This window comes from Martes martes (genome assembly GCF_963455335.1).
Source record: "Martes martes genome assembly, chromosome: 5".
NCBI classification, from domain to species: domain Eukaryota; kingdom Metazoa; phylum Chordata; class Mammalia; order Carnivora; family Mustelidae; genus Martes; species Martes martes.
This window is the reverse complement of record NC_137892.1, coordinates 48,930,081-48,943,612: the sequence shown is the minus strand read 5'-3', so window position 1 is coordinate 48,943,612 and position 13,532 is coordinate 48,930,081. Positions and strand designations below refer to the sequence as shown.

At 34.0% G+C, this 13,532-nt stretch overlaps 1 protein-coding gene across 1 annotated transcript in view; it reads left to right on the top strand.

Moving 5' to 3' along the window:
• The window catches only part of SLF1 (SMC5-SMC6 complex localization factor 1), a 75,929-nt gene that overhangs the window by 38,179 nt on the left and 24,218 nt on the right, over window positions 1–13,532 (top strand). The window contains exons 13-15 of the mRNA XM_080804879.1: window positions 4,177–4,308; window positions 5,359–5,524; window positions 12,178–12,325. Of these exons, the coding sequence (XP_080661005.1) occupies window positions 4,177–4,308; window positions 5,359–5,524; window positions 12,178–12,325 (446 nt within the window). The remainder of the gene's footprint in view (window positions 1–4,176; window positions 4,309–5,358; window positions 5,525–12,177; window positions 12,326–13,532) is intronic.

Below are 13,532 nucleotides of genomic sequence, written 5' to 3'. Positions count from 1 at the left end.
ATACAACAGGTCTTTGTATATTGAATTTGTATCCTACAACTTAACTGAATTAATTTATCACTTCTAACAGTTTTTTGGTGGACTCTAGGGTTTTTTGTTTTGTTTTGTTTTTTGTTTTTTTTTTAAAGAAACCTTTTTGTCTTTTTTTTTATTTTTTAGATTTTATTTATTTATTTGACAGATCACAAGTAGGCAGAGAGGCAGGCAGAGAGAGAGAGAGGAGGAAGCAGGCTCCCTGCTGAACAGAGAGCCCGACGATGTGGGGCTCGATCCCAGGACCCCAGGACCATGACCCGAGCCGAAGGCAGAGGCTTTAACCCACTGAGCCACCCAGGCGCCCCCCCTTGATAATAGAAGTAAAGCGCTGTTTTTCACCCTTAAGGATGATGTTAACTGTGTGTTCTTCGTAAATGGCCTCTATTATATTGAGTTATGTTCCTGCTAAACCTACTTTGTTAAGGATTTTTTTTATGAATGGATATTATAATTTGTGAAATGCTTTTTCTGCATCTATTGAATGAGCATATGGTTTTATCCTTTCTCTTGTTGATGTGATGTGTCATGTTGATTGATTTGAGAATATTGAACCACTCTTGTATCCTGCAGATAAATCCCATTTGATGGTGAATTGTATTTTTAATGTACTATTGGATTTAGTTTAGTAGTATTTTGTTGAGAATTTTTACATCTATGTTCATCACCTATTGGCCTGTAGTTTTTTGTGTGTGTAATATTTTGGTTTGTTTTTTTAAGATTTTATTTACTTGAGAGACAGAGCATGAGCAGTGGGGAGAAGGCAGAGGGAAAAGGAGAAGCAGATTCCCCGCTAAGTAGGGATCCGGATGCGGGGCTCAATCCCAGAGCCTGGGGATCATGACCTGCCTCCAAGGCAGAAGCTTAGCCCACTGTGCCACCCAGGTGTTCTATTTGTGTGTTAATCCAGTTTTGGTATCAAGGTAGTGCTGGCCTCAGAATGAATTTGGAAGCTTTTTTTCCTCTTCTATTTTTGAAATAGTTTAAGAAGAATAAGTTTTAAATCCTCTTTAAATGTTTTATAGAATTCACTGGGAAGTCATCTGGTCTTGGACTTGTTTGTTGGGACATTTTTGAATACTGGTTCAATTTCATTGCTAGTATTCATTGTGTTCAGATTTTCTCTTTTTTCCTGATTCAGTTTCACATACTTATACGTTTTAGAAATTTATCCATTTCTTTTAGGTTGTCCAATTTGTTGGCATATAACTTTTCATATTTTCTTATAATCCTTTGTATTTCTGTGGTATAAATTGTTGTTTCTCCCCTCCTTCATTTCTGAAATTGAGTCCTCTTTCTCTCTTAAATGAATCTAGCTAAAGGTTTTTCAGTTTTGTTCACCTTTCTAAAAAACCAGCTCCTGGTTTCATCGCTCTGTTCTATTGTTTTTTTTAGTCTCTATATCTCATTTATTTCTGCTCTAATCTTTATTATTTCCTTTGTTCTGTTGGCGTTAGGCTTTGTTTGTTGCTCTTCCTCTGACTCCGAAGGTGTAAGGTTAAGCTCTTAATTTGAGATCTTTCTTTCTTCTTGAGTTAGACCTGTATTGCTCTAATCTTCCCTCTTAGAACATCTTTTGCTGTATCCCAAAGATTTTTGACCATTGTATTTTCATTTTCATTTGTCTCCGTGTATTTTTTTGTTTCCTCTTCAATTTTTTGGTTGACCCATTCATCATTTAGTAGCATGTTTAACCTCCATGTATTTTTGTTGTTTCCAGATTTCTTTTTGTGGTTGGCTTCTAGATTTGTACTGTGTGGTTGGAAAAGATACATGATACAATTTAAGTCTTTCTCAATTTGTTGAGATTTGTTTTGTAGCCTAACATGGGATCTGCAGAATGTCTTTGTACGTTTGAGAAGAAGATGTATTTCACTGGTTTTGGATGGAATGTTCTGAATATACCTGTTAGATCCATCTGGTCCAATGTGTCATTCAATGACACTGTTTACTTGTTGATTTTCTGTCTGATCTATCCATTGATGTAAGTGGGGTATTAAAGTCCCCTGCCGTTATTGTATTACTCCCACTTTCTTGCTTTATGTCTGTTTGAATAGTTGCTTTATGTATTTGGAGACTCCTATGTTGGGTGCATAAATACTTCTAAGTGTTAAATCTTTTTCTTGGAGTATGTCTTTGTCTCTTGTTGCAGTCTTTGTATTAAAGTCTGTTTTGTTTGATAGAAGTATTACTATCCCAGCTTTTCACTTCCATTTGCATGATAAATGTTTTTGTATCTCTTCACATGGTTGCTCAGTTTTAAGCATCTCTATTCTCAGTGCTTAATATAATACCTAGACCATAATAAATGCTTAATAAATATTTGGGTGAATTAATGCAACAGGAGGTAGAATTAAAAGTGAACTTAAATAAATAGAAATACCAAATTTCATGCCAAAATAATTGGGTTCATTGGGAGTCACAGGTGTCTAGGGAAGTGGTAAGCATATATATGTATGAGCTGGATAATATTAGTCTACTTTCAAACATATTTGAAATATTCCATAATATATTGTTTTTTTTTAAGATTTTATTTGGGAAGGAGAGAGAGAGAGAAAGCACAAGTTGATGGAAGATAGAGGGAGCAGAGAAGCAGACTCCCTGCTAAGTGGCGAACCCCACATGGTGTTCATTCCCAGGACCCCGAGATCATAACCCAAGCTGAAGGCAGAGGCTTAACCGACTGAGCCACCCGGGCACGCTGTTCTATATATACAGACACACACACACACACACACACACACACGCACACATATTCATATACTTTTTTTTAATAAAAAATACTACGGTATCCATCTCCAGCAGTTTTCAGAGAGACTATCTATATAGACATAGAACATCCTCTAGGAGAGATTTCGGTATTAAATATTGTTAAATTTAATAGTCATTAAGGACCCTCCTAACTTGACAGTGTGTTACTCAAAAAGAAGATGGGAAAGATGGAGACAGAAGTAGAAAGTTACAAGTACATTGTTTATATAATTGATAATAATGTTGGAAGATTATTATAAAACATATTGTTACCTAGAATTTCTTTCTTAGGCCTAGACTTCTGACTAATTTGTATGTTCTTTTAAAAAAAAATAATATACAGTTTTGCTGTCCAACCCAGTAGCCAGTAGCCACATTTGATAATGTTTAAAAAAATTAAAAATTCAGAGCACCTGGGTAGCTCAGTGGGTTAAACTTCTGCCTTCAGCTCAGATCATGGTCTCAGGGTCCTAGGATCGAGCTCCACATCGGGCTCTATGCTCAGCAGGGAGCCTGCTTCCCCCTCTCTCTCTCTGCCTGCTGTTCTGCCTACTTGTGGATCTCTTTATCTGTGTCAAATAAATAAATAAAAATCTTTGAAAAAAAAATTAAAAATTTAAGTCCTTAGTTATACAGTCTACATTTCATGTATTCAGTAGAACATATTCATCATCACTGAAAGTTCTGTTGGACACGACTGCTATAGTAGATGTAAAGAAAATAAATATTGAATTTTTTAAACTCTTAGAAAATAGCCCTAAATGAGGGTGCCTGGGTGGCTCATTTAGTTAAGCATCCAACTCTTGATTGACTCAGGTCAGGATCTCCATCATGAGATTGAGCCCCACATCAGTGTCCATGCTGGGTATGGTGCCTGCTTGGGATTCTGTCTCCCTCTCCCTCTGTCCCCACCCCACCATGCTTGCTTGCTCTCTCTCTCAAAAAAAAAAAAAAAAAAAAAAATAGAGCCCTAAATCACCTTCATTTTACTAAAAAATAATGACAAAAAAATTTTGAGTAAGAAGAGGACTATAGAGAGTATTTATAAATTCATTGTATAGCTGGTCACCTCAAATGAAAACATTTAAAGTAATACAAAATTTTTTTTTGTTCTTTGGCAGTGAAATAATACAAAGAGTACCATTAGGCTATTAAATATTACAATCAATGAAAAATAGAGAAATTAGATCTGTATTGCTAAAAATTCAATGTCATGAGATATTTGACATGGTTTTCTTTTTAAAGAAAATATATTGATAAGATTTTGTAGGTTAGCTTTATATTTTGTTGAAGGAAATTTCATTAGAATCTAATATCCTGAAAGAGTATTTGTCCACAGAATATTCACTGACTTGTTTGTATGTCACAAATTACTGGGTTCATGTTTTTCAGGTCTTGCCTTTACAATGAAAGTTTTTGCCATCAAATCTCAAAAAATATTATTGGCACTAAAGTGCTCCACCTGACCCTCCTCAAATTTTTCTTTAATTTAGTGGAAAGTGAAGTGCGACATCTGAGCCAAAAGTAAGTTTAATCACAAAGAATTTTTCTATATTTATATTGTTTCATGTACCATGTTTCTAATTTATTTACATATTGCTAAAGAGTCACCTTGTTTTCCAGTTTAGATTTATATATATATATATATTTTTTTAAGATTTTATTTATTTGACAGATTACTCAAGAGAGCATAGACAGGGAGAGCAGCAGAGGAAGAGGCAGAAGCATGCTCCCTTCTAAGCAGGGAGCCTCATGTGGGACTGGATCCCAGGACTCCGGGATCATGACCTGAGCTGAGGGCAGAAGCCCAACTGATTGAGCCACCCAAGTGCCCCTAGTTTAGATTGGTTGATTGATTGATTGATTGATTTTTAAGATTTTATTTATTTATTTGACAGAGAAAGATCACAACTAGGCAGAGAGGCAGGCAGAGAGAGAGGAAGGGAGAGATGAAGGGAAGCAGGCTCCCTGCTGAGCAGAGAGCCCGATGCTGAACTCGATCCCAGGACCCTGGGATCAGGACCTGAGCCGAAGGCAGAGGCTTTAACCCACTGAGCCACCCAGGCGCCCTAGATTTATTTTTAAAACACAGTTGCAGACATAGTTCTTCAGTGGCAATGAAGTTTTTTGTGTTCTTTTTGTGTCTTTAGTCCACATGTTTACTTTTTACTAACTTAGACATTTGGATAGGTAAATTTAGTTACATTTTTCAAGGTTTATGTTTTTTTTAATTCTTAAGTAATCAAATAGTTAAGTAAAAGTTTCACTAGGTTTTCTTTTCCCCCACTAGGTTTTTAAACATTGAATCTGTAATATCCATGGTAAATTTTGTGTATGCCCTAAAACATGCAGTTAGATTACTCTGTGTGTGTATTTGTTGGTCATTAAATTGAATTGTGGCCTTTTTTATATTTTGTTCTTTATTATAACTGTATGTTGTAATCTTTATATATTATGCTTTTTCTATATTTAGAAACCATTAGATCTTTTTGTATTATGGCAAGAGGTCTTATGTCTAATAACTATAGAGATCAAGTTGGCATAAAGATATACTTTGATTCATATTTTCATTAGGTTGTATGACTGGTCAGATTCTCAGAGTCTGAAAATAACAGGAAAGGCAATTCTTCTTGAAATCTTTTGGTCAGGAAATGAGGCCTCTGGGCTTTTGACCAAACCAGTAAATATGCTTTTGGAGTGGACTATATATTCTCACAAGGAAAAATGCAAGTCTAATGATGTAAGTAGAATTGATTTACAAACGAATAATTGCCTATGAAAAACTACATTTTTGAGTTATGCTTCTTTTGTCTTTATTCTTTGAACAATTTGAATAAAACTAAAATCTACCCAAATGTATCATTGTTTTCTATTTAGTTTATTAAGTTTTATTTTAAAAGATCCTTAGAGGGTAGCTTCTTCATCAACACATACTTGGCTATAGTAGCTAGGGACAGTTATTTGATCATTAGTGCTAAGAAATCTGTATTCATTTATCATTCTAGATTTTTTACTTTTGTACATTTCAATTCATAAAGAACCTAGGATTTTAAAAATTGAGTCCATCCAGTTTTTGTGTGTATAAATGAAAAGTTCGACTTGTTTTTAAAATTGCCTTTGGTTGTTAGCAGTTATTTCTTCATAAGTATATCTTGCTTGTCATTAGAAATTTACAGTGATTTAGTGTATTACCTACCAAAGGGTAATTGGGAAGATTAAATGCACTGAAATATGTAAAGTGCATAGCAACATACTCTGCCGTGTTTTGGGTTTATAATTACTATTAGTCACCTTTCTCCTCTCAAAATAATTGCCTCTGGGACTTTATTTTCTGCTTTTTTGTGTTATATCTTTGTTTTTAATTCTTTCCTTTTACTTTTATGTCTTGATCATTTGGACCTTTTTTTCATTTTAATCTTTATTTCTAATAAGTATACTCAAAATAAAATGCCTTTGAATACAAATTGAGATTTATGTACAGGTTTTGAAACCTAAATCTCGTGTGCTATTGATGGTTTTTTTCGGTGTTTTTTATTGTCACTTAAGAATTCTCCTTTGATTCAAGAAATACTTTAGGATGTTTTAAAACTTCTCAATGGGTGTATTTTTGTTATGATTAATGAATTTTGTTTGCCTATGCTTTTTAAAATTTCTAATAGTAAATTACAGTTAAAAAATGAGCCATATAATGATTTCTGCCTTCTGAAATTAACTGAACTTTCCTTTTTGACTCCATGTGTGGTTACACAATGTGTTTTCTCTGTTTTACATTGCTCTCTATCATTTTTTTAGAATATTTATTTGAGGCAGAGAGAGAGCATGTTTGGGGAGGAGCAGAGGGAAAGAAAGGGAGAGAAACAGACTCCATCCCAATACCAGGCCTGATCCCAGGACCCTGAGATCATAACCTGAGCCAAAATCAAGAGTCTGATGCTCAACCGACTGAGCCACCTGGGTGCCCTATTCTCTGTCATCTTTTATGACAGGTTTAATAATGGAGATTTAGTCAGGGTCTTAGGAATCTACTTCATGAATTTATCCTCCTCCCTTTTTTAAAAACCATCTGTACTTTGTACATAGTAATGCATGGTGGTTTGGGTGGAGAATTCTGGTGTCAGATGAGCCGTAAAGTATTCCTTGTCAAGGAAAATCATACATAGATTATCTTCTCATATTTCCTCTGATCTGTTTTCTCTGCTTGACTTTTTTTAGTTCCAATTAAACTTATGTTACAACTTCTTTTTACTCTGCTTTTCCCCCCTCTCATCTAGATTATCGGGGTTTTTTCTATAATTGGAGCATTCTGGGTGGTGTCTTTTCATTTAATTTTTAGTTCACTAGTCTCTTTTCAGCTGTATCTAATATGTTGTTAAACATGTCTGTTGCGTTTTTGCCAGTTTTAGACTTTTTTACTTCCTAATTACTAAAGCATGTTTTTATGGTTTCTAGTTCCCTACAAATTTTTTAAGGTTTTCTTTTGTCTTTTTATGTGGCAGTAATAGTTAATTTATAGTTTATGTATGACTGTTTCATATTTGAAGTCTTTGTGAGTCTGTTTCTGTTGTTTCTCCTCTTTCCTTCTCTTGTGTTTTTTATATTCTCTTACAAGCTAGTTACCATTTACTGTATGCCATAAATTGCATTTGAAAAATTATTTGTACAAACAGTAACATGGCAAATGCGCTGAATATCTTTAGAGAGAATTTCTGTGACCAGGTTTGAGGGTCCCTGGATAGTCCCATGTGAAGTACAGGGCTACAAATACATGTTTTTTTCTATTGTGTATTAGGCCTTGGACTATGACTTTTATAATCCTTTTCCTCTAGACTCCAAAAACCACATTTTGGTCTCTCAGCTCTTTCTTTGTGGTCAGCAAGTGTCCTTAGGACAAAGTCAGCTAGTTTTGAGTGCCTCATTTGTCTCTTTACCTTCTCCTAGATCTTGGCTGAGCAATTCTTTGTAACTTTCCAGAAGTTATGTTTTACATAACAAGTTATCTTTCCAGAAGATGTTTTACATATTGCATTCAACATTTTCAGTTTTCTTTTATAAGGTCATTTATTTGAATTAGCTAAGCCTCCATTATCAGAAACAGAAGCCCTTACTGGCTTAGGGGGTGCCTGAGGCTAACAAAAAGAAAATTCTTTTGAGGGTCCTAATTTTTCTTTAATTTGGCATTAAAAAGGGAGAATTATTTCTGGGTATAGCTAGTCTTTGTGTTCAAATAATTGTGTTATGTGACAATAACCAAGTGAGTAGTGATTATTTTGTACATGTCTTATTTAAAAAGAAATATGATTATATACACGTGTAAATTGAAAATACTCAACATAAATAAAACTATAGTTCATTGCCAGTTGAGTTTAATACTTGTATAATACTTTTAAGATAAAACTGATAATATTCTTATTAATTAAAATGTGTCTATTTATGTACTTTTTAGACCATAGAATCATTGGGGATAGAAAATGTTTTCTCATTATGGAGTATTTCTTTTTTATCCATTTGATTATATAAATGAAATTGCTCATTTGTAACTGAAAACAATAATAAAACTGACATTTTCACAATTTTACTAAATCACCAAAGGACTGTCAAAGAGAAGAATTTACTCAGGAAATACTGATATAAATAATAACAGATTTATCCATGATTAACTTGAAGGTTTTTGTTCAAATTTATAAATAAATTAAACATATTTTGTAAAGCAATCTGCAATAAATTGTAGCATCAGTTGTAATATTAGAACCACCTTAAAACTTAGCAAATTGGTATTTTTATTAAACATTTGAATTGTGTAAATTCATAAAAACTGTTTTGTGTCTGTGTGTGTGTGTATGTGTTACCTTATCTGCAAGAATTCATTCTTGTACCTAATTAAATCTTTTTGGCAGTTTCCAATTTCAAGAATTCCATGCATGTTCACAGACATCATTTTCTGTACTGTAAAGCATTTGTTTCTTGATTTGCTGAGTTGAAGCATTCAATTTAAGTCATTAGCTAAACAGAAGTCCTCAGTTTATGCTAATATTGTTTTGTCATAATGTCAATCAGCAAGTGTTGCAGAGTGACACAAAGGCAATGAATTTCATTGTCATTAATCTGAGAAAGCTTTGGGCTTTCCTTGGCAAAGAGCAGAGGTGAGCTGTGTCAAGGTTATGAAGGGGGTACAAATTTTGCTAAGCTTGGTGGTTAGTCCTATTTTTCTTTGTGATGTTCTTAAGTGCTATTTAATGATACCTCTACAAGTGTAGGTAGAAATGGAAGCTTCTTTGTATTTGAAGATAGGGAAATTGAGGCCAAAGAATTTAATTAGTCAAGGTGTCACCTAAGCTAGGTAAAGCCTAGCTTAGAGGCCAAGTCTCCACTGCAGCATACTTACTCTTGTTTCAAATGCCAGTGTTTTCAACAGGAAGAGGCACGTTGTGTGTATTATGTTTGCATCTTTCTGACAAGGGTATAGCAGAGCCTTGTGTCATCTGTTGCCGAGAATATTGCTTAAAGCCCTAACCTGGAAGTCTGAAGGCCCAGATCGTAGTTCTGCATTATATACTAGTCAGTTTTTGGAAGATCACCAAATTTATTAAATGGAGATTACTTGCACTGGCAGATAATAGAGAACTATATCGACAGAATGTCTGATAATAGACATTAACACATTAAAGAGGTGTTCTAACGTAAATATGTGTCATGTGTGCATCATGTCTTTGATTTCTTTGTTAATTCTCAGAGTTTTCTGTTCTTTCAACTTTAACATACTTTTCAGTATTCCAGGAAAGCTTTTCTCCCTTCATGGTTTATTTGCCATTTTCTCACTAATCCGCTTCTAAATCATAAATATATCTATCTACTATGCAAGAAACGGTAGCATTATTTATACACTGTTAAATTTGCAGTGAGTACAATCCATAATGCAGGGTCTTGGCCCTATGGTTATAGTGAATAGCAGATAAGAATATATTATAAAAGGATCCAAGAACCTAATTTGAAAATGTCTTTTTATATAAAATTTACTATTATGAATATATGGTAGTATGGAAGTATAGGAAATGTCACACAGATAAGAATAATTTTGATGTATCTTTATCAAGATAAGGAAGCTGTAGTCATTCCTTGAGAGTACTGTAAGGGCTACCCATCTCTGTTTAATAGTCATAATATCAAAGTAAACTGAATAATAGGCAATATCGATTTTAATTTGTGGTATCAGGTGTGTATACATAAATTTGTGTAAGGAAAGAGGAAGGTCCCAGCTGGTTGATTTTATGAGATTATTTTTTTAATTGTTGAGGTATTGGATTGTGGTTTATATGAAGTTAGCTCTGTCGGCTTAGCTCCTTTTTCCCTGTCCAGAGCCTTGGGATCAGGGATCTGAAGTGCCTGATTTACTCTTCTCTCAGGTTGGGGAACATTTCGAGAAATCAAAATTTACTAGTCTCTTGCAACCTTCTTGAGTAGTGTCATTGGTGATATTCAGATATATATGTTGTTGCTAGAGGCATTTTGTGGTGTGGATCTTGATAGGTTCAATTTTTAGTTTAAATGTAGCTTTTCACTCTACTGTTTTATGTTCTCTTGATAAGTTGAACCATAAGAAATAAAACTTGCTCAAAGAGACTGTCTCCTTTACAAAATAAGAACTTTACAAAGTAAGAACTTGGCTTCCTGCAAACTACTTTGAAGACTAGCTAAGATTAAATGCTTAAGGGAGTGAGTTCTGGTCATTTGATGGCTTTGATCCTACCAGAGTACTAGGGGAGGACTTGGTACTTTCCCAGCCAGCTGATAGAGCCAGTTCTGCTGCTGCTTCGCAAGTCCGAAAGCTGCATGGGGAAGACTTAAACCCAGTACTCTAATCAGGGTGGGAGACAGGGTGCTGCTGATGCCCACTGATGAGTCCTGACCTGGCAGGATCAGGCTGTGGTCAAGGTTCTATATCGTAGCCCCTGATGATATTAGAGGAAAGGCATCCCTAATCATGACCCTTAAAATCCCTCCAGCCCCATTCTTCACAGTCTCTCTTTCAAATTCTAATGTCCAGCCCAGCCTTAATGCAGTGTATTGCCACACAGTTTGATAGAGCAACAGGGAACTTGTACACCTCAGCGTCCTGATTCTAAGTTTTTTCCTTGGTAAAAACTATTTCAGCAGCAGGCCTGACATATGTGCTGCTTGACCATTTGCCCTTGTTTGGACAACAAACCAGAACTAGAACTTTAGTTTTGAGATCACTTAACTAAGAGCTTCTTACAGTAAGGAATGATGATGCCTTCATGAAATATTGTATACCATAAGAACCTTGTCTGCTGAAGGTAGAAGAAAGAAATCCAGTAGTCACTGGTGGTTAGAGATTTCTCTGTCCCTAATCCCACATTAGGCATAGTATGGTTGCAGAACATAGCACTCAAAACCTATTCAGATACTATAATGTTTATTGATTATAACCTTTTCACATGTTTTCTACCCAGTTGTTAATTTGATGATTTTTTTTTCACGTAGCCAACATGCCTAAAAAACAAATAACAAAAATAAAAGAATTTCAGCTAGTTTTAATGTCTTTGTGGAAAATGTCAGGTAGTTTTAATGTCTTCATCAGAGGTGTTTAAAAAATATTTTTGTACCTCTTCACCTTCATATTTATGGATTAGAAAGATATTTTCCACATTAAGGTAAAGCACACTTACTATAATTAAAACTTTTTATGCTTGCTATATTTTCTATGGGAATTTAATAATGTTTATTGTAGAAGTGATGATAGAGAACAGTATTCGTTCTTTAAAAATTAATCTTTATACATGTCTAAGTTAGGTAAGGGCATTTGATATAATTTAATAATTACAATTTGATCCAACCTGTTTCTTCATTTACAACAGAAAGGACAATCTTACCTGCTAAAGTTTTTATTGAATATGCCATTTGGATAAATGTAAAGGTTAATTTTATATATAAACACTAGGGGTGGCTAAGTCCATCTTTTTTTTATAATCCTATATTCCTGTTAACAGAAATCCACAGTAGCAAGATACTTCCTCATCGGTGTGATGGAATTATTGCCATACTGAAGCACTTGACACTACTGAATTTAATGTTATTTTAAAACTTTATTATAAGCTATCCATATATTAAGTCCTGGAGGTTTTGTTTTATTAACTGTTTTCATTATGTGGATGTAAATATGTAGGTATGGATGGGGGAAGAAGGAGAAGAGAAAGAAGGAGAAACAGAATAGAGAGAGGGAGTTAACTTGCTAGGGTTCTCAGGAATACCTTTTAGTATGAGCATACCCTGTATTAAATAACTAAGCTTTGCCTCAACAAGTATTCAAAGTAAACACTGATTAAAGAAAAGATAATTTAATATGTTTTACTAATATTTCTCCCATCTTAATGTTAGGTCTTCAAACACGAGCTAGCTTATTTATTGACTGGAATTCTTGGAGCAGCGATAGATTATTGGATCTTCCTTGGTCTTAAGAGGGGTAAAAATGTGATGCGACACATGTCTGATGACTTAGGAAGTTATGTTTCCCTTTCGTGTGATGGTAAGTGCATCTGTACTGTGTTTTTCATAGACCTATTGTGTGCTTTTCCTTTAGGCAGTTTATAATCTTTAACATACGTTCATATGAAGTTTTTGAAAAATACTTATATTTACACTCGCTTGTGTAGGTATATATACATAGATACACATATATGTAGATATGTATATAAACATGCATACACATGAGTATAAAGTAGGTAAAAATTACTCATGAATGCTCTCACACAGATAAACACTTTTTCATCATTTTCTTTCTAGTAATTTCTAAGTATTTTTACATAGTTGAACTCATGTAATTTGTATTCTTATTTCCTTCCTAATATTACATGAGCATGAGCCTTCACCCCATACACATCATTTATTATTCAAAGTATTATTTTGATGATGATTTCATAAAAGTTGAATGTTACAAAAAATAGTACCTGGAAATAAATCATTATATATACACATATAATAATATTGTTTTCTTTAATCCTATAACTAAAATCATAAGTAAACTACCCTATGCAAGTAAACATTTAACTAGACAAGTTTATTTATTTTTATTAACTAGACAAATTTAAATCTGTTCTCTATTCATTGAAGAAATAGTTTAGCTTTTTTAGGTATGGTGTTTTGGAATCTTATATGGTAAAAACTATTTCTGGTCCCTTTAATACTTGTAATCATTCAAGTAGAAAGCATTATCTTTTATGTGGGGCAGGGAGCCCAATGCAGGACTTCTCAGGTCTCTTCCTGCATAAGTACTTAACAAAAGACAATGAAATTCATTGACTCAGAATACTTATGTTATAGAGCCAATTGGATTAATTTGGGTTATATCACTATTTAAAAAACATTTGAAAAAAAAAAATCTGTCCCGTGTACCTGTTGCTTTATATTTTCCTTATTATAAAAAGCTGCTACGATTTCTTTCCCATTGAGTCTGGTGATACAGCAATGAGCATGGAAAAAGCAAAAAAAAGTAATTTCTATATAATTTTCTCACTCTTTCTCCTCCCCCCTCATCATCAATTCTGATTTTATTTCCTCTAAAATAAATGGAGGAGTATTATTTAGGCAATGTGATAATAGAACTCATTTTCATGTACTTACCTTATGAAAGGTTCTGCTGAACTCTTTTGGTTTCCTAAGTGAAGAGGGCTTCCAAAAGACGTAAGGTACATTCCTGAACCTTAAAGTCAGTTTAGGAAACTGTGAATCTTTTT